This window comes from Coccomyxa subellipsoidea (assembly GCF_000258705.1).
Source record: "Coccomyxa subellipsoidea C-169, whole genome shotgun sequence".
Lineage (NCBI taxonomy): Eukaryota > Viridiplantae > Chlorophyta > Trebouxiophyceae > Coccomyxaceae > Coccomyxa > Coccomyxa subellipsoidea.
Genome location: NW_005178016.1, coordinates 221254 through 244799, shown reverse-complemented (window position 1 = coordinate 244799; position 23546 = coordinate 221254). Strand labels below are relative to the sequence as shown.

The following is a 23546-nucleotide window of genomic DNA, read 5'->3' as shown; positions in this document are numbered from 1 at the left end:
GCTCTTCCTGAAAATGCAAGATACATTGAGCATGAAAATGAATGCTACGACTGGGGGACCATAGGATGGGCACTGCAAACAGGAAATGTAGACCCACAGGGTTACAAATTCTTGATTCTCATGAATTCGTCGGTTCGTGGGCCTTTCCTGCCTTCCTATCATAGCGTACGTTCCATACAATGGTTCACCTGATTTGCAAAATGACCTCAAAGAAAACGAAGTATTTGTAAATATGAAGTTTCTCTAATGTCTTGTACTTCTGTGTGACCATGATCATGGTAGCATGTGAGACAGCGGGGTAGTATAAGGCATGCATGATTTTTATGCGTGTTTGCAGGCCGATATCCACTGGACTAGATTGTATACGCAACGCATAGATCAGAACGTGAAGCTCGTTGGCAGCACCATAAGTTGTCAGCCTATATACTGGAAATCAGATACTGCAAACGAGATGCGGAGAAACCCACATGTGCAGAGCTACATAGTGGCAATGGATCAGGCAAGTCCTTCTTTTGAAAGATATGTCTCTTGCACAAAATTTGGAGTGAATTCTGAAAACCTTACTGTTCATCCTTTTTATTGACAAGCCCGGACATTGCAACAGCCTCCTTTGCTGACGAGGCATCATTTGAGCAAACTCTGAATATTTTTCATGCCTATCGTGAAGGTTGGTCTGCACTTACTCCAAAGCGAACGCACGATCTTCCAATGCTATAAAAGATTGCATGATGTTGTTTGGTTCTCTGAAGTCGGGGCGAGCCGAGCCGTTCTCAAAGCAGGATACAGCATTGATGCTCTCATGAAATAGTATACAGGCGTTGATTGGCGCAATGAGACCAACTGGGACTGCAACGCTGGGTGAGTCACTGGAGTTGCATTGGTGACATTAACATTCCATGATAGTGCTCGGCAGACCAATTGTTGATCAATGTCATGCTGCGGGCGTACGTACCTGACCACCTTCTGGTCGATAATCACCTGTCCAGAAATAGGAGATGACAATCTGATGCAATCTGGGTTGATAAGTTCACATGCACGATGACTCTCTTCCACATGATATTTGACAATTGTTATATCTTAACGCTCAGTGTTGCTCGATGTTTGCTGACCAGGCAAAACCCTTATGACGATTTTGCTTACGATGGCTTGATGATAAACCCCCTTGAAGTCCTCTTTGTGAAGATAAAGAGCTACCAATTAGAGAGCAACTGGATAACCTCGAAGATGGCAATAACATACGAGAGATGGCATCGTGATCAGGTCCTTTTCCTTGCCTCTTATCTGTGATGGACATATACTGTCAGAAACAGCTGTAAACTAATTAGCAATATCAACCTGATTTGTTATTTTATGGTTCCTATGTCTGATCCTAGGAACATTCCACACACATCTGATCATGAAGCACATACTATGTAGTACATCATGATGACTTATAATATCTAAGTAGATATGACTTGTTACCTTTGTCTTTCTGACGGATATATACTGTCAGAGCATAAAGAAACGATTCGGTTAGAGTTGTAAAGCAATGAGAAAAATGCTGGTTGCCTAGACACCGTGTGACACTATTTATGTCACAATATTGAGCACTGGCCCCGGCTGGCGGGGGGCGGTGCAAATACTGAACACCGAGCCCACGGTTGATTGGGTCTTGCTTGGATCTGGCGAGTCCAACATGGGTTAGGATTGTCGGAGCCTTTCACTCAGTGACTGCAGCTTGTCTGCAGAACACACCTTGCCTGTTGGCAGGAAAAGCGTGCAATAATAAAAAATAATTGTGCACTGCAGGGACATCATGCATCCATGAATCTCCATGAGTTTGACAAGGGCAAATTTTCATATTTTTGAGCAAGGGTATTGCTATGAGCATGAGAGGCAGCGATTGCTTCGATTTGGCATAATACCAAAGAGCAAATACCGACATGCCGACTGTAAATGCTACCTGGCAGCACTTTATATCCTATGGCCAATTTGAAGGCAGGCCTTTCAGGTGAATCAGACTGCATAAGCGTTGATACCTCCAACGTTTATGTTGCGAATTCGCTGAAACCCTTGACATCGTAAAATGAGCATTGATTGCCATTTACAATCAAATGCCGGTTGGCCATAAGCAATTAACGCTGACCTTTCAATTTGCATGCAGGTTCACGTGCGCTGAGGAATACTCTCGACCATCCCCAAATATAATTATAATCCAAACAGCAGCCGAAATTGCTCGGCACTCCATGCACTCCTCCTTTCACTGGCAGTTGCTTGAACAGCATTGAATGCAGTGTCGTCGATGTTAACGCTCAAAGTTGGGGATGATCATAATCACACGCAAGTCGCCCTCGCTTACTAAGGTAGGATGAGAAGTTCTGGAAAGTTGATATCCTCAAAGCATATTTACTAAAGCTAGTATTCACAGTACCGTTGTGTGACACCAGCTGGTGTACTTGCCAAAGTTGAATTATGTAGTTGTATACAGTGCTCCCGGCTGGCGGGGGGCGGTACAAATACTGAACACCGTGCCCACGGTTGATTGGGTCTTGCTTGCCAAGCATCCAAGAATCCAGTGGATTCGGCGAGTCCAACAAAAGGTAGGATTGTGGGAGCCTTTGACTGCAGCTTGTTTGCAGAACGCACCTTGCCTGTTGGCAGGAAAAGCGTAACAACAACAACAACAACAACAACAACAACAACAACAACAACAACAACAACAACAACAACAACAACAACATTAATAATATTAATAATAATACAGTGATCACTCATGAGCAAGGAGACAATAATTGCATCATGCTGTCCATATGTCCACATGTTGTCCATATTTGCATATCATTACGCAAAGGACCAATATCCAGTTTAATCGATTTCATGTTGAGTAATGTGCAATACAACCGTTATGATCAAGTAATTTTATTTTCAGACATGTCATGTCAAATGCAGCAGGGGTGGCGCCTATGTACAACAGCGGCAGCATCATGGAAAGCGTCCAAGTTGTATTACACCCAGATTTGGGCAGGATCTGAAGTTGGGAAGATCCCTGAAAGTTGTTCTGATTATGTTGCTTTATAGAAGCTTTTTGGTGCGGGATCCCGCACCGCCGGGGTCGCGGGTCCGACCGCGAGTCTTACAATGAGCCCTGCTATAGAACTACTAGCCCAGCCACTGAGTGCGTCGTGCACTGTGAGTCAGTGCTTGAGGCTTGCGTCTATTTTAGTCACCAATTTCATTTATCCTCTGTAGACTTAACTTAGGGCTGTATATCCATGAAGAACAACTTCAGGTTGCTACTATTTTGCAGGGTTGTAGTCAATATCATTTTGTAATCATGCATGTCCTACGCATGCTCAAGCCACTGTCAGCGCTGGAACCGGGTTCCTATCCGGGATTAATTCTGCTACTGCACGACAAAGAAGGATATGATGCGTACAATGCCGCATGCGCATAGCTGCAACCTAAGACCAAGTCCTGACAATATATTACAGTATACTGCCAAATTGTAGTCTCTCGCTGTGCATACAGTCACTGTTCTGTGCGAAGTGTAGGCATGCTCAGCATGCATGGGCATCATATGATGCTACTAGCATAGTATGTAGCTTAGTACGACGTAGTATGTCCGACAGAGTCTGAGAATGTCACTAATAATGTCTATATTCGACTTGGCTTCACCTCGGCTTCAAGCAATTGCAAGTCGTATTACACCATCATGCAAATGCATTGTCTTGTCTCCCGGGTGCTCTGATGTAATCCCGACCTCTAGACAAATATTTGACGGTCCAACTTCTTGAATGCACTATGATAAATGCCGCATGTGCGGCACAAATATGTATCCAAAAGAGACTGTGTGTTGGCCATTGAGCCTTTTTAGTAAAGTTAACAACTTGAAGTTCTTGCCCTGAAAGTTTTACTCTCTGCCACGGGTCTATGCCTTCCTGCCGTCATGGTGCACCACGTGGTTGTTATCAGTGTCGAGGGGATGCATCCCATATCATATCCCATGATGGGAGGTACCTAATTTCTGCCCTACAGTAATTTTAGTTTCTGTGTACCTCTGATGTTACCTTATCAGCGGGTCTTTTGTACTCTTAGATACCCCTAGTGGATTACGTCACGTTACTGTAGATTTTGTTGGAACTCTGATTTGATATATTTTGACCCTAGTTATTACATCTTATAAGCACAATTCTGAGCATTCAAGGCAAAGAGACTGGCAGAGTTGCCATACAGACGCTGAGGACAGGCCTCAGGAAGTCCGACGGGAAAGCAACTCGGCGTCAAATCTTTTCACGGGAACACTTTATAGTGCATTACGCATAAGCAGGATAGACGGATTCGAGCAAATCGACGAAAGTGTCTATAATGGTTGATTTGGCTTGGCATTGCCATGTACGTAGAAACTTTTACAGTCGGTCCACCTCTTTTCAAATACATGCAGTAGAGCCACAATAATGTCGGCAAGGCCTGAAGATGCTTGCCGTCAAATTAGGAGAAAGCAATCACTGCTGGTAAGCGGCAAGATCCAGGACTTTGCTGGGTACAGGCCAATTACGATCTCAGGCCAACATGAAGGAAGCTGGAATAGAACGGGTGAGCACTGACTTTGTCTCCGAAAGAAGGGGGTGGACATGTATCCGCCTTCCTATGACAGCAATAAGAAGACGTTCTTTTCAGAGCTTATTTCACGATGACCTTGACCACCATATAAGCTCTTCTTCAGGTTAGTCATTATATGCAATTCAGTATACTGAATTAACCTGAAGGATCCAAACTAAAGATGGATCGCACTTGGGTGCCATACAGGTGAGTGCCAGAGCTGTGGTACTGGCTGTGGTTGCGCTGACCCTGACAGATGTGTTCGCTAGCAATGCACGCTCTCACCGCGAGCCCAGGCCCACACAAAATCAGATGTCCACAATTGAAGATAGTAAAGGGAATTGTGGGAACTGGATGCGCGATTACACGCAGTTGCACAGAAGTGTGAGAAGCGGTGCAAAAGGTCCACGGTATCTCATGGTGCAAGCGAAGAACACCAGTGGACTAGCTGATATGTTTGCTTGCATCTCTTCAGCATTCCTCTGCGCCCTTCTCAGCGATCGAGCCCTCATCATTGATGAGTCTGATGAGTCTTCTCGTTTGAGCGTTGCTTACTCTGCCCCAAACATTGACTGGACCCACCAACCTCAAAAATTAGAATCTCTTTCTAGGAAGACAGTGCATGGAATTGGTACGACTGGGCCTCCCGCAGAAGGACCGGACATTGACGTATTCCACTGGGGAAACCTAAGCAGCTTTGGCAGTGAGGAGCTTATGATATTTGATGATTGCAATGCGGGCCTTATCATGCCGCTTTTTGACAATCCATTTTACAAAGTTCGACTGTATGAACTAGGTTTAACGCCCGAGACTGCTTATGGTTGCATATTTTCGTTTTTGTTTAGATTGAGATCCACAGCTAAGGATACAGTGAAAAAGGAGATAGAGGCAATGGAAGACAGCAGGTACATCAAGATTGGTATCCACATACGCACAAGTGACCCAACGATGGCTAACCAAGAGCTTAGGTGGCCTAGCCACGATGAAGCAGAAAGAGAGTTAGCAAATTATCGACCATATTTCTCGTGTGCTTTGGAAATAGAGGAGAAGATCTCACGTGCAAGTAAGAAGGAAATTCTTTGGTTGGTATTAAGTGATTCTATGTTGCTGCGAAAGAGTGCTGTCGTGTTGCATGGGAAGAAGATATTGACAAAAATTGAAGATGGGAGGCCGCCGCGGCATGTCAGGTCGAGCCAAGGAGGTGGTGGGGCAGACGCCATGAGTCTTAGTGCAGGAGAGCATTGGTTATTTAGCTTGGCAGATTATCATATATTTGGTTTTGGAGGCTTTGGGAAGAGTGCAGCTCTCTCTTCAAACAAGTGGGGTCATTACGAAGTTCACTGGCACAAGGACCCTAGCTGCAAAGCTGTCAGTGTTCGAGAGCTTGCGGATGTACCACCCGGTATTTAGTGTAACAAGTCACCTGCATACGGTATTGCACTATGGTTGCTAAAAACCGCCCGCATAATTGCCTGCCAAATTTTATTTAAATAGCTTTCGACGCATACCGTGCAACGTGCCATCATATCACCTCATGATGACTCATATCGGATATGTGCGGTGCGCCATATGATCATCATGATATGATATCATTATTGATCCGATCATGGCATGCTGAGGCCACTGGCATGGCATGGCATGGCATGGCCCAGGCCAATGCCCTGTGCACGGAACCGCTGCCCCGTGTAAACATGTACTGAGTCAATCTATTTTGCAATGGGACTTCCTCCACCTTTTATTATTACATGCTTGTCCTGCCAAGAGCCAAGGTCACTACGGCACCGTGCGGTGCGGCCTGCAGCTTACAGTCAAAAGGCTTCAAGCCATAATCATTAATCCTACTCCTTGTTGGACTCCGAGTCGCCAGATCCAAGCAAGACCCAATCAACCGTGGGCACGGTGCTCAGTATTTATATCGCCCCCCGCCAGCCACTGGCAGGACCACCTATACATATATATACTACATACTAGTAGTATGCAAGGACAATATTGATCGAATGTTCATTAGGATATCGTATCCCATCCATGACGAAATGATTGAATTCACTAGAAACGTATACGGAAAGGACTCCCTCGGAGAACTTGGACTCCATGTTTAACATCCCCGGCATCAAGTTGATACCGGGGTTGTTTGCAAAGCGTTTGCATTGCAAACGCATTTTGTCCGATATGATCGGCACCATGATAGATGCCATCTATCATGATGCCGATCAGTGATCAGCATAAATGCAGCGCCGGGCCGGTCAACGTCGGACGTGTCGGACGCGTCGCGGCGCCAGCCTGGCTGCCGGCCCAATGGGCACTACTCTATACATCATGTATAGATGATGTTAAGGGCATATATATGTATCATCATGATACGCCGTATCATCATGATACGACGGCGTCATGGTGACTGCAGTGCGCATAGAGTCACCGTGACGCATTGTCAGCTTGAGGCTGACAACCATGGAGTTCCAATTTGAAATTTGGAATTAAGATCGATCACAACCTTAGAGTATGTAAGAGACTCTTTTAAAATGGTACGCTTGGAGCGCACTCCTCACGATGTTATTTTCTACTAGGTAAGCCTTGTAGGCCACTGTTGCGCAAGTCGGCCGTCACACCCTCTAACCCTAACTTTTGAAAGTTGGGTTGGGTTTGAGAATTGGTTGTAAAGTAAATGTGATCAACATAAGCCAGCGGCACATGCTTCCCAACAAGTTCCCCTTCTTGTGACTTCAGACAATCCATACAGGAAGTCCATGGGACCACTTCCCAATCGGCTCAATATCCATCGCGTTGCTGTGATGCTTATAGGATATGTTTGTGAACCGTTCTCAACCACTTCACAACGGCATGACGCAAATAGGAAATGGGTACACAGGCAAGTTACCTGGTTGGGAACCCTTGGGACCCTCTTGGGATGTTATTGTGAAAGTGCCAGTTCACATTGTGGGGGGTGCACCGTGTGCGCCGAGAGAGAGGTGGATTGACTGGGAATATTCATTAATGAAGAATCATTCTACAGTACGGTACGGTACCGGTATAACAGCTGCTAGCTGCCAGCTGCCCAGTGGGGCAGCTCATAACATTTTTACTTTGGACCTGTACTCCCAGAGAAGAAACAGCAACTGGGATGTGTGATGGGATGGGACGCCCGTTGACGGAGCAGCTGTCCCTTTCCCGGACATTTTCCCGCCATGCGCGGCTTGGGGCTGACGTAATTCATCTTATCCAAGCAACATCGGCAACCATTAAGTGTTCAGATGTTCAGCAAAGAGATCCTTGGATACTGTGCTTGCAAGGCTCACGCTAGCAGTGTTTCAATCTATCCGAGGGGCAACGCTGCGTCGAGTGATCGTCACTCTTCTAAGAAGCCTAAGTTTTTATTGATTCCAGGTCAAAAGATCATGAACCTGCTGTTAACCTTGGTCCATCTTGTTCTGGCCTCCGGGGCATTAGGCTTAAATGTCGAGCTCAGTAGTCATCAGGATCAATCCCACAGCAAAACGGCGCAAACGGAGAATATCTTTTTGGAAGCACGCGATAAAGCAAACAGGGAGCGGAAGGCGCTGCCAGGAACAGTCTTGACCAGCGCCGTGACAGATCTCGGGGACTTTCGTCGAATCTGGGACTTCTACACGCCCGACTATAACTGCCCATTCCTAAAAGAGCGCGTGGGCCGCCTTGGGGACGGTGGCAAGTGGGTCTGCGGCCTGCGCTACCTGCTGCAGTCTCGCTCCTGCCTCATCTATAGCCTCGGCAGTGCAGGAGACGCCTCCTTCGAGGAGCAGCTTCTGAGCCAAACCCCCTGCGAAGTGCACACCTTTGACCCCAACCTAAGCGCGGAGACGCAGACTCAGATGCAGGCTAGTCTCCCCAGCCTCAACTTCCATGCAGTTGGACTCGGCCGCAGCAGTGGGCCGCTCAAGTCTCCCAGCGACCGGGGCATGCACAGCTTTCAAGAGGTCATGGCGGCACTCGGCCATTCATGGGTGGATGTGCTCAAAATGGACATTGAGGGCCACGAGTGGGATGTGTTTCTGGACTTCTATGCCCAACCCGATGCGCGCCTGCCGGCCACCCAGCTTCTTGTCGAGTTCCACTGGCCCGGCAGCGCTGACAAGGTCTGGAAGGTAGGGTGCGTCGAGCCTCAATGCTGTGCATCAGACATACCGCAACTTGCTGATTTGGGATTGCGGTGCTGACTTTGCGTGTACACGCACTGGTGGCAGTGAGATACCCCTTGTGACCAACTGCAGAACATTCTTGAAGTAGTAAGGAGACTACAATTTTATCTGTGTTGAGCAATACGGGGAAAGCATTTATCTTGAGCCTTTTGCTGATTGCTTGCAGGTGTTGGATGTGCTTCTGGCGGACAAGTACCGCATCTTCTCAGTGGAGCCCAATTATTACTGTGAGGATGGCGCGTGTGCGAAGAATCTGCTGGAGTTTTCATTCAATCGGGTGTCAGACAATGGGCATGTGTGTGCGCCGCACAGCCACACCAGTAGTGCAGAGGAAGGTGCCGGCATGACACTGCCACATGGGTGCTGAGTATCTAAACCTGACAAATCTAGTGCTGTGATAGAGTGTGCTGCTGAAATAATCTGAACCTGTCTCCAAGCGTCTGCAGTGTTGAAAGTCAATTGGTTGTCCGGGAGAAAGTATTTTGACAGTTGCTGTCGGGCGTAGCTTTTTGGCTGCAATGTCTACGTTGGAAGGTTTCTTGCACAATGCCAGCAGCTGAAGCAAAGAGTCTTTTTGCATGCAGTGCGTCAGACAACACAGGGCTGGAGTATGTAATCCTGATCCCTGCACCACATCATCACAGTGCACAATATATCATATGATATGAGCTCGTTTCACCACCCCTTGAGTAGCAGTGCACCCATGTACTCACCTTCAAGGCTGTTACTTCATGCTACGTGCTTTAAGCAGATTCCAAATCGAAGTTTGATTCAACAAAAAAAGGCTGGCATCGCTGGCTTCGTCTCGATGCACTTTAGGTGGCCAATGACAAACCCCTTGTTCTGCATTGAAGGAATACAGGACATCCACGCAGCTTTCACTCACTTAAACATACTACTGCTCAACATTGAGCCCGCAGCTAGGCTAGCATCCTGCCAATGACACCAGATGATTCTAGATTTTGAGGGTGCTCTTTGCGTTGCTCAGAGGAAAGGCCATTATGTTGAAGCACAGATAAAGGAAGGCCTTCACTAGCAACTACAAAATCGACAGGAACTTATGTGCTTCACAATCGCGTAGACTCGCCTTAGCAGCCAAGTGAGCTTGCTCCAGGTTTTACTCGAGAGTGTTGCCATATGCTGTGACCCGGAGTCATTTCCGCACCAAAGCCATAAATGCCAAAGTTATAAAACAAGCATTGCAGCTTGAGATAAAGTAAAGAGTGGCAGTCTGAGATAGCGCGCGGAGGTCCACCCACCCAAATTTGTCGGACACCCAATGCAAGAACGGCAATGCCAAGCACACAAGGCTTCCTCACTTTCAATGCGACATCAAAATCCAGTCCGGGCATACATGCTTCAAAGCACCAGACATACAAAGACTCCGTTGTGCTGTGCTTCAACACTGCAATTAGGGAAATTGTTAGTAAATGTTTCTATGTGGGGTGGACCCACATTAACTCCAGCTCAATGCTAATCTGTCAGCTACGTCATTCTCATCTTGAAACCCCTCAATCCATCGGTATCCTTCGCAGGCGTCGCAAAGAGCAAGGGCCGCACATGGCATTGCAGGGCAAATAGCCCAGCTGCTATCAGCGCAGCACCTCTGACTCTGCACCGCCAATCACATCTAAGCCCAGTACCACCCCACACGTTGCAGCACTAGCCACAGTGCACTGTGGCTAGAAGAAAGGTACAGATGACAAAGCTTGGCGTGCAAAGGGATCCCTCACGCTTCCTCTCTCAAACCTGACCTATAAATTGATCTTTCATCATTCACATGGCTCTTGCCAATTCAGTAAATCGGTCGAGAGCCTCAGTGTAATGTGGTGCTCATGCATTGTCAATGTGATGTGACAGCAATTTTAAGCCATTGCATGCATCTGCAGTGGCTATTTTTCAAAGAAGAGAACCCAAAGGACTTCAGATGGAACACAGATTATGCGTGCTGATTTCCCTAGCTTTGGTTCAGGTGTACATGGCTGGTTGCAGCACGCATGACCCAAAGCTAGGAAACTTGACAAAGCAAGATCCGACAAGCAGCTGAGCAGAACAGATTATGATAGAGCACGGAAAAGCTTATTCTTCGCCCAGCAGAGACCTTCTGGCGAGCAGCCTCTGATAAGACGCCACCAACCCCAAAAGTACGCTGCCATTGATACTGCCGACGGTCTGCCCTTATACAGGCCTCCCAGCTTCTGACTTTGAATTGAAAGTCTGCAGATCTTTAAATTTGCAGGCCCCTTTGCAAAACTATCGTTCACTTTTCTGTCTCGCAGGGCTTAGCACGTCAGTGGCTGCTTCACTCCTTCTTCTGGCTTCACAAAGCTTCATTGGTGGAAGATCAGTCAGGTCAAGGTCGTTTTGCAAAGCAAGGAGACAAACTGGAAGAGAACGTAAATTACTAAAAGGCGCAATTCTGCGCATCACCAAATAAAACCGACAATATGCCTGCTCCCTACACTAATTCACAGCTGCCATGGCACATGCGGAACCCTTTGGATATTTATTAGAGCCGAATTATTGCGCACAGGACATCACAACCGGCAGCAGTGCTACAATACGGCAGGGTCCTGCGTCTGCTCTGAAGTGCATGTACTACTAATACTCATGCGCGTGCCTCGGTCGGTTTGAGTTTGAATACAAAATGCTTCGTCACGGAGTGGGAAAGGGCGCTCTGATGGCCTATATGAGGGCCGTCAGGACCGCCATCCGCCGCTGCTGCTGCAATGTGAGCTCTGCCCTGAGCCGCTGATTCATCTGCCGGGCCTGCATCGCGCAACATGCACATAACTCTGTTGGAGCACTTGTGCTGTACCAGATGTGAAAAGCTTTGAGAATTCACGGCCTAAATGCTGTCCTGAGACAGTGCTGCATGCTGCATATACCGGTAAATAAAAAGGCACTTGCGACTGGGAGGATGAAGTTCCCAATTGGCAGCAAAAGGGCAGACAATTGCCCCTGACTTGGCTGGACTACCAAGCATGCAGGCTGGCGGCAAGGAGAGGTTGCAAGAGTATGTGGCGCTCACCCTCTTCAGATCCAGCACCAACTCTTCCTTGGAGAGAGCGTCCACGTTCACTTCTGGAAAGTGTAGCTCTCCCCTGCAGCTGCAGGCGTGACTTAATGACAAGGGATTCACTGAGAAGAACTCTACTGGAGAAGCTCACTGGTTTTCAGCTTGCTTGCACAAATCGGTCTGCTGGGCCTCTTGATATCCTCTCTGATAGCAGGCACCGAGTATGCATAGCACGGGCACAGCATGATCATCAGCAGAATCAGCAGTTCTGCAAACACCTGAGTTGTCGGCGATCGCTGCAGCACGCGTGTTCCAATGGTTGCCTCAGAGCACAGGGCGCTCAAGCGATCCGGCGTGATATTCACCTGATCGAGCCATCAACCCCCCACGATTAAGATTAAGCCTTCGATACTCTTCCTGGGATACAGGCCCTATACAGGAAAGAAAATACAATCTAAAAATAAGTATGCGTGATTATGCTGCCAGACCCGATCGGCTAAACCGTGGCTGATCAAGCATGGGCAGGCGATCGCGCACATCTCTCATTGTGATGTCGACCGCCGTGGAGGGTCTTGCCGCCACATCGGCTCCGCTGGGAGGAAGGGGTGCCTTAAGCAAGCCATTGGACACGAGAAAGGCGAGACAGGCGACAGCCTTCTCCGCCGCAGCGTGTTCAGCGGACTTTTTCGATCGACCACGCCGTGAACGTCGCCTCCTCGAAGCCACCCAAGGGCGTGTGAACGGCTGGGATCGTCAGGGTGCACGTGAAGCTGGGCAGTGCGGGTGGTGGGGTTCCGCTCTCGATGGAAAAAATCGAGATGGCACATTCTTTCTGGTTTTGAGTTTATTCCATTATTATACTTTTGGGGTACTTGCACCATGAATGTGTGATAGCCATCTTGAAGCGTTGCAGAACGTGAAAGGTCTGACAAAGATCTAGACACTCAGAGCTGGAAGGGAAGCCCCTAATGATGTCAGAAGCGGAAACCGAACCCTTCTCTCAACGTCTCATCTCCCTGCGTCCATTTTGATAGAGGGTCTTCAGGGATCGAAAGGCCTTGTCGGAGCCGAAAGATATTGGCAAGTTCACTGAACTTTTATTAGGTACTTAGGTCCTGGCGACCAATTTCCATATCTGAAAAGGTGCGCAAGCTTGCCTAATTGGCCATGCGTACAATCTGACGCCCGATCAGTGATCGGGCGTTGGAACAGGAACCACATGGGCATATGAAATTTGACGTCGCAGTCCAGATCACAGACTCTGTGTGATCTATCTGTCGGTGAATCACAGACAGATTCAAAGTCTGTGATCTGGACTGCGACAGGTCCTGCAGGGAAACACTCAGCTCTTGCCAAGACAAAGGCAGCGCTGTCCTAGAGTGAGGCCCCGCTGAGCGGTGGGGTGGTCCCGCAGCCACCGCACGCGACAGTCCCCCCTGCGGTGGCGGCCAGCACGGCTCAGTGACACCGCAGCCGACCGGCACCCCTCCTACGGCCGCCAGCTGCGGCCGTGCGGCGTGCCGGCTGAACCCCCGGCCCGGCCTGAGAAGCATGCCTTTCTTTGACGTGACTGCTGAGAACTTCGCTTTGTAACCTTTCAGTACGCTTCAATTGGACAGCTGTTTGGACAGCCGTTTGGAGTGCTGTGCCCAGTCACTGGTGCACTGGTTGCACCAGGTTTGCTGAGCACTGCCCTGATAGACTCTGGGCGTCAATCCGAGCTTGACACATTAGAGAAAACAGGTTCGAGGAAAAGGACACATCACATAGCCAGTATGCTTGCATTTGGCATGCCAGCAGCATTCACGTGTTTACCTTGCCGATCTTACACATCTTTGTAATTCCATTCAGCGCCCACTGCTGCTGCCATGTGTGACATGCATATGCCGGTGCAGCATGTGATGAAAGCTTGACTGTCCCAAGGGCTAGCAGCCGTGCTTGAAGTTGGTTGATTGTGCTTCGATGCTCCCAGGTCACCATTCACAATGAGTGATGTAGGTTCGTTGCCCACAAATGGCAAGATTCCTTAGCAGGCGGTCATACGGTATGTTTTTTTTTACAAACCTGTGGACTGCGCTTGGCATCACTGTTGATATGCTGGGTACAGGAGTGGATCCACCTTCCTCAGTGTGCATGTGGGTGTATTTTAAAGCGGAGACTATTTGTTGGTGCCGCCTATCCCGGGCAACAATGATCTGAAGTGATCCGATAAGCACGCTTTACTGAGAATTGACAGTACGGGCGCCAGTGCCGGCCATCATGGCATGGCATGGCCACAGTGTACGCCATTGCCTGGGTGGACAAAGCATGGAGCAAGCAATCCAGAGTTGAGTCCCGTGTATTTCTTGAGGTACATGAATTCTTGACGTTCTACTGTTAGGGCATCCTAGCTGAGCTATGCACGGTGCTTCTGTCTGTCTTTCTGCAAGACTCAGCTCTTGAGTTCAGTCGTTGACAGAGTGACAAGACAGCTTTTGCATACGCACCCTTACACCTCACACTTGCTCACCATCAGCAGTATTCAATAGCTAGTTCAGTTTCCTGTAAGAAGCCAGGGTGACAGAAGTGTCCCTCTACTTTGTCTGTGTGCTGAGGACCCCCACCGTGGCTTTCCCTTGAGTTCAGAGTCATGACTCATGCTCGGAGCAGATCCAGGCATGCCTGCTCATGAGCACGTGTGCCACAGTGTGGTGGCATTCAATGTTGCTGGCACAGAGCAGCACCATAAATCTTTTCAGCCTGAGATCAAACCTGATGCAAGCCATCGGATGGTGCCCGTGTTCTTCTGATGGCGCTGCCATGGGACTCCCATCGGATGTGCCGACTTCATCAATGGACTCGAGAGCTCTCACTGAGGCTGATAACACCTCTTCCCAAGTCATAAACACTTTGACCGAGCCAGGCTTGCCTTTTGCACATACCTGTTATGCATGCTGTAATATATTTTGCTCTTCAAGCCATGCAGTGCTATTGAGGTAACCCCACCTAGGCTAGAGGTCAGCTGGTTTCAGAAGGCGAAAGAATTACATCATTCACATAATAATTCCCCTAAATGAGGAATCCTCAGTACATATATCCCCTTGAAGGAAGTACCGAATACACTTACGAGTTGGAAGGCGGCGCTGTTGTCCAGCCTGGATAGTTCCCAAATACCAGAAAGGTCCCAAAGTCTCCAGCCACGTGGCGCCGCCTGCACCCTGAACTCTGCCAGCCGAGATGACCAATGTGCGGCCTTATCCGCTCCGGCGATCACATAACCGGCGCTCTGCGGCTGTGGACAGCGCCAATATCCTACAGATATCTAACCTCCGAGACACGTCTCATAAGAGACGGCTGTGCATCGGCCGCTGCGAACTCCTGTGACCGAAAGACGCATCGTCACGGCGACTGGTGATCCGAATGAGATACTTCGGGTTCCCGGAGACCTTCCGCTGCGGCATGCTCAGGTAGGGGGCATGTGAATCTGCAAGGTAGCGACGCTTCATCTTGTTAGATACCTGTGAGAACCGTCGCTTCGTGTGCAATCACTATACATTTGTACCATATAGCAGTCGCGCAGCTGTGCGCTCGCGCAAAGGAGGACCGGCCAGTTGTACTGTGGCAAGGTGACCTCGCGCATGCCCGGGCTCTCGTTCAACCCTCCTTTGCCTGCAAGCGCAGGCCTTTCCGAAATCATTGAGTGTGTCTTTCAGCCCATATCCAGTCCTCCTTGCGGCGGAGAAATTAGCGTGCGCATTCTGGGCACGGAGGGTTCTTATTCGGCAAGGCCTTGAGCAGAGCTGCACCGACCTCCGAAAACTTTGTGTTGGCGATGCGGTCGTTCGATGCGTCTAGCATACGCCCTTAGCAGCAGCCTGAGCTGCAAGCATGAGAAGTCTCACGTGAAAGCATCTCCACAGGAGAAGCTGAGTTGCGGTCGTCTCGAGCGTGACAGCGACATCGAGGGGTACCAGAGCTGCGGCACACCGCCGATGGATGACAGATATGGTGACGACAGTAGGACACTAGGGCCGGACATCGATGCATCACAGCAGGGAGGCTCAAACCCAGAAAAGAGCCAGGATGAAGTCATCAAGCAGCTACTGAATGTGATGTACCATCACAAAGATAGGGAAGCAGCCATAGCTGCAGCCAGGGCAGCCATTATGTCGCTCTATCAGGACCAGGTGGGTGCCTCACACAGTTGCGCGCGGCCCTAACCTCTTGATGTGAAGTGAGGATGTGTCAGGCTTGCAAAACTGGTCGCTCATGCTGGTCAGCCCAGAGCCAAACAACAAGCCATGGCCGTGACAAGAGCTGACTGTGCTTCCAGGACAACACAGAAGGGGAGGAGAGTCTGGCTGAGACACCCATGAAGAGTGCTTCGGACCCGGGCGTACCAATGAGGTGGGCGCTGAGCGAGGAGCTCACAGATGTGCCCTCCTCTCGAGCAGCATCCAAGGACACAGCAAGTGCGCCAAGCTTGAGTGTTGAGCGGGATGCAAGTGCTCCCAGGTGCGCATCCATCAGCAGTCCCCATCCACTGCAAGCCGGCCTCTCTCCTTGTGCGTCACCGCACGGGTTTTGCAGCATGGCATGCTTCGAGCCACGACACCTTCTGCTTTGCAATCTCAGCGTGGCATGTGTGACGCCAACGTACTGCAAGTGTGGCATGCCTAAATCCATTCTATATGCAAGGGCAAGTGGGTCTGCCGAAGCTGCCCCTCAGCAAGGGTGGGCATCCACATTGCATGACTGGTTGCTTCTCTGGCACGCAGTAGTGCCTCTGTGCACCGACTTCCTGCACTCTTACTGCCGAGCATGGCAAGCTTGCTGTGCTGCTAAGGTGTATCTGTGTTGCTGGTGCAGGAGCGCGCCAGCATTTATGCTGAGCGACTTCCCTGGCTGCAAGCGGCTCGAGGACGCCTACCGGAAGATCTACCACATCCCTAACAAAACTCCCCTCAGTGTCTGTTACGAATATGCTTCGAGACGAAATCTGCAGGTTTTCCTCTCCTAACGCCCTGCCCTGAAGAATGATACACCCCTGCACAGCGTACAACCGGAGTGCGTCATGGTTCCTGTGAAATGCAGACGAGTAATCAAGCAACAGCCATGAGAGAACCATAGCTAGGTGGGAGTCCGGCTCTCATACTCTACGCAGCGTGCCTCTAGGCAGACAAGATAAGGACCATCGCGAATCCTGGCTAAAAATGTAGACAGAGAATGGGACGGCGCTGGATCGGAGTGTCGCATGAAGCTAGCTGCTGTTGGCTCCGCTCTTGTCTGCAAGAGAAAGGTGGCATGCTTGCTTGTCGAGGTGGGATCCATTATGGCAGCAGGGACTTTATGAGGCAGTGTTCCTCGGATTTTGTTGTGAGCTTGCTGGAGTCCTCGTGCACCAGCAGGAATGTGAGGGTAGAGCTCAGGGTTGTTTCTGCTGCACAGCTGGTGTTTGAGGAGATGCAGGAGAGCGCTGGGCCGGGGCCCTTCATGATACAGACAACGCTGAGGGACGCGGACGGGAATGCCCTCTACCGGCCAGGCGTCGGCACGGTGAGTCGCCCAGCCAAAGACCCTTGTATGGGCTGGGCAGACATCCAAGGGCTATGGTGTGCTTCCAGGGGATGCTTTATCATTGCCCACTTGGCTGCTTGCAAAAGCTGTGCCCATCGAGCTGGGGAGAAAATCTCAGCACCTTCCTGTCCCGAGTGGGCATTCAATTGTGTCAAAGCTGATCAGTAGTGGGGTTTCTTTCTGCATTGACACGTGCCCAGTACTGAGCTGATAGTGCACCGCTGAGAGGCAGCGCTCTACTTTCCAACACTGTGATGACCATTCCAGGTGTTGCTGGCTGCCCCAGCAATTGCATCGGCCCCAGAATCACAACAAGTGTACACTCTTCCTGGAGACCTCTTGCCGATTATTTTCAAGCCTGTGGCAACACAAGCTGCCCGGGCAGAAGGCAGGCAGAACATGCGTACAGAGCTAAGCGTTTGAAGTGCTGAACACAGCAAAAAGTCGTGGACCTCAGATCAGTCTCTGCACGCAAGTCACATAGTGGGTCTCTGCAAAATTGCAGGCGTGCGCCAAGAAGGATGCCAAGCAGCTGGCAGCGGCGACGCTGCTGGAGCATCTGCTGGAGAGTGTGCCCTTCCAGGACCTGCTCTACAAGTCCGACAAGCAGCAGCAGCTCAAGGACCTGCAGGTGAGAGGCTGATGGGCTCCTCTTGTTGCCGGTATCAGTGAAAATCCAAAGGTTGGGCTCTGAAAATCGGCATCTGGGAAAGAAAGTCTGTTCAATTTGGACCTCTACGGTCTGCATGACCTGGAGAAGCAATTTTCTTCGAGGAACAATCATCAGCATGGAGCTTCCAGGAGCTTGCCAATCTTTCCATTTGGAGATACACTCTGAGCTGCTGCCTGTATCTGGTGCAATAACAATCGAAACAACATAACAGTGGACACCCCGGCGCATGACATCTTCACCCCGTTCAGGGAAGTGACCATGCAGCCTCGTAGCATCGGTAATTGAATCCCCGTTGGAAAGCGCAGGAATCGCGCATGCGGTGGCCGGCGGCGGGAAAGGGGCGCTGCGCGCCCGGCAGGCCAATCGGCCGCCCCGGGCCGGCGCCCGGGCCGCGGCTGCCGCCGCTCTTCGGCGCGGGGTCAAATCAGGCCGTGCTGTGCGGGCTGCCCGGGCATGGGCAGGTCAGCCTGCCCTACGGGCTGCTCCCCGGCCTCTACGACGGGCCCCACGCAGCGCAGCACAACATGCGCGGCGGCAACATGCCAGGTGCGGGCCCTGCTCATGGCCCTAGTCTGCCACGTGCCCTTCAGGCCTGGCAACCGATATTATTAATATTGTTATCACATGCTTTCCCTGGCAAGAGGCAAGGTGCGTCTGCAGACAAGATGCAATTAAAGGCTGCCACAGTCCTACCGCTTGGATCTGGCGAGTCACACAAGCTAGACCCAATCGACCGTGGGCACGGTGCTCAGCATTTATACCGTCAGCCGGGGCGGAGTGGCAAACATAGGGGGCATCTAAACCCAGAAGGGTTGATGCAATGCTTTAGAAGGGGCCATTTGCAGTGTCCTGGTTGCTTCCTGGGCGTGCCTCGTCCCATCTTGTGTTAGCCCTGCCCACAGGATCCAATCTCACATAAAAAGCCGCTGTAAACGGCACCTGCCTTCTATCTGTGGTGGCTACTATGCCTGAGACAAAATCCTAGATATGTGTGCTGCTGTCTGACAGGCCCCAACAGCCACTACCAGCAGCCCGCGGCGCGGCCCGGAGGCGTGCCCTCCTCGCTGGCGGCCGCCGAGCAGGCCTCGGCCTATCTGGGCAATCGGCCGCTGCAGGGAGGGGACGCGCAGTACAGTTGCCCCGCCGACAGCTTCAGCATGCACAGGCACGCGCTGACTCCCATTCGCCTCTCATGCAGCTTGCATCAAGGGGAATGACAGGTGCCGTGACGCAGCCCAGCAGCACATGTGTGGGGCGACACAGAGCAACAAATATGACAGAGGCAGGGGCGGTCTGTTAGCATGACTGCCCCCGCCCACTCTGGGAAATTCTGTCCCCTCATCAAATGCCTCTGCTGTGCAGTGTTCTTTATAGGAATTATGGCTGGAAGCCAATGTGGCTACAAACATAAGCCATATTAAAATTATTGAAGCAGAAAAAGGCTGAGGTATCAAGGAATTCTCTCCTTAAATCGGTGTTTTTTGGGCGTATATGTGCTGGAAAGTTGATATGCGGCTTCCTGCACTAGTATATTTGATTTTTAGAAGCTATTTGGTGGCTTCAAAGTGCCCAGCAGTGCTGTGGTCGAGGGAAAGCATCCAAGTCCAAGTCGGATTCAGGATGAGGTCTTCGCAGGGATGATGGATTGACCAACGGCTACCTGGGCTATGACCTGGGGTCCAGCATGGGGCTGCTTGGTGGCGGAGGAGGGAACGCCGCGATGCTGGAGGCCGGCATGGCAGCACTGGAACACGACGCACAGCAGCAGCAGCAGCAGCAGCAGCAGCAGCAGCAGCAGCAGCGGCTCGGTGACGTGCGCGGATCAGCCCTACTGCAACAGGTGAGGGTGGGGTGGCGCCTTCAAGTCATAGACGTGTAGTGTAGCCCAGAGGAGTAGTTCATGCGAGGGTAGTATTGAAGGTCAGGGGCGTCCTGGTGCATATTTGGCTGCTCTCCATCGGAATCTAGAGTCTGCTGTGAATGTGCTGCTGGGGTGCTGCCATGCTTTGGACATGAGCAGCGGCTCTGAGAACAAAGCTAAGATAGGGACTTGTGTGCTGTCAGATCATCAGGGGTGAGATCCATGTGGTGGAGTAGTGCTGCCCATCAATAAGTCCAGAAACAGCGTCCAGAAATGTCAGCCACTCAAAAGCACCAAACAAGATCAGTGTCATCAAAACCAAGGGAGCCTGCTTCTTGACATCTGACATGGTTGCTTGCAGGACTTTGCGCAGCCAAGTTACGGTCTCCAGCAGGGCGCAGGGCAAGGGGTGTACTCCTGGAGTGTGTACCTCGATACGCAGCTGCCGGGCCGCTCATCCGCGCTGGAAAACCTGCTGCGCTGGCCCGACGGCCCGACCGGGCAGTTCTGAGCCTGCCCGCCCGGGCAGCACTGTCTACTGCACCTTTCTGGTGCTGCCCACTCTTTGCTGCTCGGGCACCGGAATGGGCCCGACTGCCTGTGGTGCCGGTATGCTGACCACAGAATGCTTGAAGTGATGCGCGGGGAAGATTTTGCAAGTGAGGCAGAGGTAACAGGTCCCCTGTTCCGGGCTGCTCAAGGAGCACGCTGCTGCTTGTTGGGCTGCCCTATTTGGGCAGGCTTCTAGGGCGCTCAGTTGGGCACTCAGAGAGGCCGTTTATTGATTGTGACAGTCGGGCTGTCATTGCACTAGGCACTCATCCTGGCATGCATGCCCAAGAGGATTGATCTCCATTCGGAGCACCTGCAGCTTTGGGTGGAGAGCAATAGGCGTTGGATGTATGTTGCGATAGGCCAGATAAATAGATTGATGTGTCAGATGAGCCCTTGCAGAGGGTCTTCCAGAGCACCTTTACAGATGTGGCTCACAACTATTGCGACTGTGTCACCAGGTCAATTACAAGGGGAATGCCTTTGCAGCTCCGGATTTCTTTGAAGCTTTCTTGGCTTTGGTGGCGTGCTGGGACTCTTTACTGGCCAGTGTTTGGTAGAGTGAGGGGTACTGAATCAGCAGAGGTCATGAAGGAATCGCCCGGCAATGCTATGAATGCCATCTTTGGCCATGCCGTATGTAGGGCAGAACATTGTTGCCCGGGCTCCTTCTAGAAGTGACAAGAGCAGAGTTTCCAGCAAATTGGCGAAGATCGCATAAAGTACAAGTGTCCCTATGGCAGATCTTCTCGATATCATCGATGTGCGGTATTCTAGGTTTCACAAAGTTTCATATCTTTAGAATGACATTCCAAAGCTGTGTACATCATGTGACCAGCTGGTTGATTCGTTGCAGATTCCAATCACGGTGAGGATGATTGATTGTCCTTTTGGATGTACCATTGTTCTTGATCCAGTTTGCTTGGCGAGGTGGATTCGGGGTGGGAATCAGTCTCTGACTGAGTAAATTTTACCGTCGCTGCTTTATCGAGCGTTCAGACGCCCCCTGCAGTGCCAAGTAGAGTGGTGCACGACCGAGGGCTTGCAGGCCCTGGGGGCAGCAACTCCCAGCGTTATAGCATTTGCAATCTTTTATTGTACTCTCTGTTTTCACAGGCCTAAAGGGTTGGGCCTCTGATACCCAAGTTGGGGGTCTTCCTCCTGACTGAACGATCATGCAAGAGCGCTTTTGTTAGCGGTGTCCTGGCAGGACAGCCGTCAGCCAGGAAGGTGTGCATGAATGACCTCTGTAGACCTGCTAGGAGGTCTGACCTTTAATGAGGTCCATTTGAAGAAAACAAACTTAGTCTCAGCACAATACTAACTGTGCTCCGGCTGTTGATGTCATGTGAAGAATATATGTAACAGGCAGGCTGGCAGGCAGGAAGGCACACTACAGAAGCCGAGGTGTATATTATGCTCGTGATGTAAGGCTCCGATGTTCAGTGTTCAATTTGGGCTTCTGCAATGCCATCAGGAGGAGGCGCTAGGAGCTTAAAAACATCTTCACTGCAGTTGTGTTACTCCATTTGAAGTTCGCGCTGCTTCCAAATATTGATCCCTTAATAACTACCATGCACCTGGCCATGTACTGCCCATGCCAGAAGTGCATGGCACGGAAACCCAGCAATGATGGAGCTGCGAAGCCACTGCCTGACCGCCCCGTGCTGCCGGGGGTTTCATTGTCCCTCCCCGTCTACAGGGGACTTGCACTAATGTAGCTCCGAGACCCTTCCCTTCTATCGTACAAGTTGTACGACAAGTTCAAACGGAGACCAACAGCGCGCGCCAAAGGCGGAGTGTGTCAAAATTAGATAGATTGCTCCGGGGAAAAGCTCCTCAGTAGTGGATCACTATGCTCTGAAGCACAAACTCAGCCGCTGGGTCACGAAACGAGTCCGTGCCAGTGCCGTCCGTAAAGCTGCATGTGAAGGAAAAGGACAGGTAAAGCTCATTGAACATTCACTGTGCTTGCTTCAGGTCTGCCGACGCCCTTTGAACGCGTCATTCTTGCAGCTGCACGCAAATGTGCCTGTTGGTTTAAAAAGTGCCTTCCGCGCGCAAAGTGCGCTTAGTCTCAGGGTGCAGGTTCTGACGTGTGTGTCTTTTCACAGTGTCCACGATGCTCAGAGCAGCATTCATGGCAATTCTGCCAGTCATCTGCATGTCCTTGTCACTCTGTGCAGCGCTCGACACTGTGAAAGCGAAGGTAAGCACCGTTTCGCAGATGCACAGAGGTAATAAGATCATCTATATGTATGATAGTACGATACCTCTCGCCATCCGTTGCAAATATTCACATCAGTGCAGGCACGAGCGGCTCATCTACACACAGTTATGTAAAAACACTTTCGGCCACAGAAGAATGCGTTGGAATCTGTGGGGAGTGCATCCCTTGTTGGATGCTTTTGAGGCTCACAATGTGTGCCTGTATGCGTGCTGTGAAATCTGTCGGATACCCAAATAAACAATATAAACCCGGTGGGACCAGGACACCTGGAATTTAGACCGCCTCGCCTAAGGAAACCCAGTTCGTTAGTGGCTCACGTTAGTGGGGCTATTTGAATTGGCACCCACCTGTTTCCAAGGCGAATGATAGTCAACTGTATCCTGCAACTTTTGGTAGGAGGATGGAGCTTCCAATGCACGCTTCCATCAAGGCCCCTTTGACAGGCGACTCCTCGGCCATCACAAGGTAAGACAAGACGAATGCCATTACAATTTATTGTCTCGGGTTCATGTATTCAGCATCCCTTCCAAAGCATCCCGTTCCAAAAGGATGTGCCGTTCCCTCTCACGCAACATTCTTAAGAGTGCTGATCTACTGTTGTGTGCCAGGAGGAGACATCACCTTCTGCACCTTTCCACCATGGTCCCCGCGACAGGCGCCTCCTAGGCTTCAAGGGTCATGACAAGGTGGCGCAAGCGAGAGTGCTTGAATGATTTGTCCCCTTCCCACACTTTCAATCTAAATCTTGAAAGTATGTACAATTTTCATCTCCGTTCTTAAGCATTCTCAACAATGGTGATCTTTGCCTATATAGGAGAAATCTCCTTCCGTGCCTTTCCACCATCATGGTGATCCTCATCACAGGCGGCTCTTGCACTTCATGGGTCATGACAAGGTAAGGCAAG

General features: G+C 50.5%; 4 protein-coding genes across 4 annotated transcripts; 3 read left to right on the top strand and 1 right to left on the bottom strand.

The window, feature by feature from the left end:
* The first annotated feature begins 384 nt into the window (after positions 1–384).
* COCSUDRAFT_34638 (hypothetical protein) lies at positions 385–1521 on the top strand. Its single transcript, XM_005642586.1, has 2 exons — positions 385–499; positions 809–1521. The coding sequence occupies exon 2, from the start codon at positions 1039–1041 to the stop codon at positions 1285–1287; it is 249 nt and encodes an 82-aa protein (XP_005642643.1). The 5' UTR covers positions 385–499; positions 809–1038; the 3' UTR covers positions 1288–1521.
* Positions 1522–7970: 6449 nt separating this feature from the next.
* COCSUDRAFT_45640 (hypothetical protein) lies at positions 7971–9117 on the top strand (the record flags this gene model as incomplete). Its single annotated transcript, XM_005642585.1, has 2 exons — positions 7971–8696; positions 8917–9117. The coding sequence occupies 2 exons, from the start codon at positions 7971–7973 to the stop codon at positions 9115–9117; spliced, it is 927 nt and encodes a 308-aa protein (XP_005642642.1).
* Positions 9118–11435: 2318 nt separating this feature from the next.
* On the bottom strand, positions 11436–13322 carry COCSUDRAFT_60590 (hypothetical protein; the record flags this gene model as incomplete). The annotated part of the gene is made up of 4 exons (XM_005642584.1): positions 11436–11519; positions 11988–12134; positions 12452–12568; positions 13188–13322. 4 exons carry the CDS (start codon positions 13320–13322, stop codon positions 11436–11438), a joined length of 483 nt encoding a protein of 160 aa, XP_005642641.1.
* Positions 13323–15168: 1846 nt separating this feature from the next.
* On the top strand, positions 15169–20370 carry COCSUDRAFT_60589 (hypothetical protein; the record flags this gene model as incomplete). Its single annotated transcript, XM_005642583.1, has 10 exons — positions 15169–15215; positions 15704–15935; positions 16082–16263; positions 16618–16717; positions 17197–17304; positions 17831–17956; positions 18304–18544; positions 19007–19127; positions 19634–19838; positions 20221–20370. The coding sequence occupies 10 exons, from the start codon at positions 15169–15171 to the stop codon at positions 20368–20370; spliced, it is 1512 nt and encodes a 503-aa protein (XP_005642640.1).
* Positions 20371–23546: the final 3176 nt, after the last annotated feature.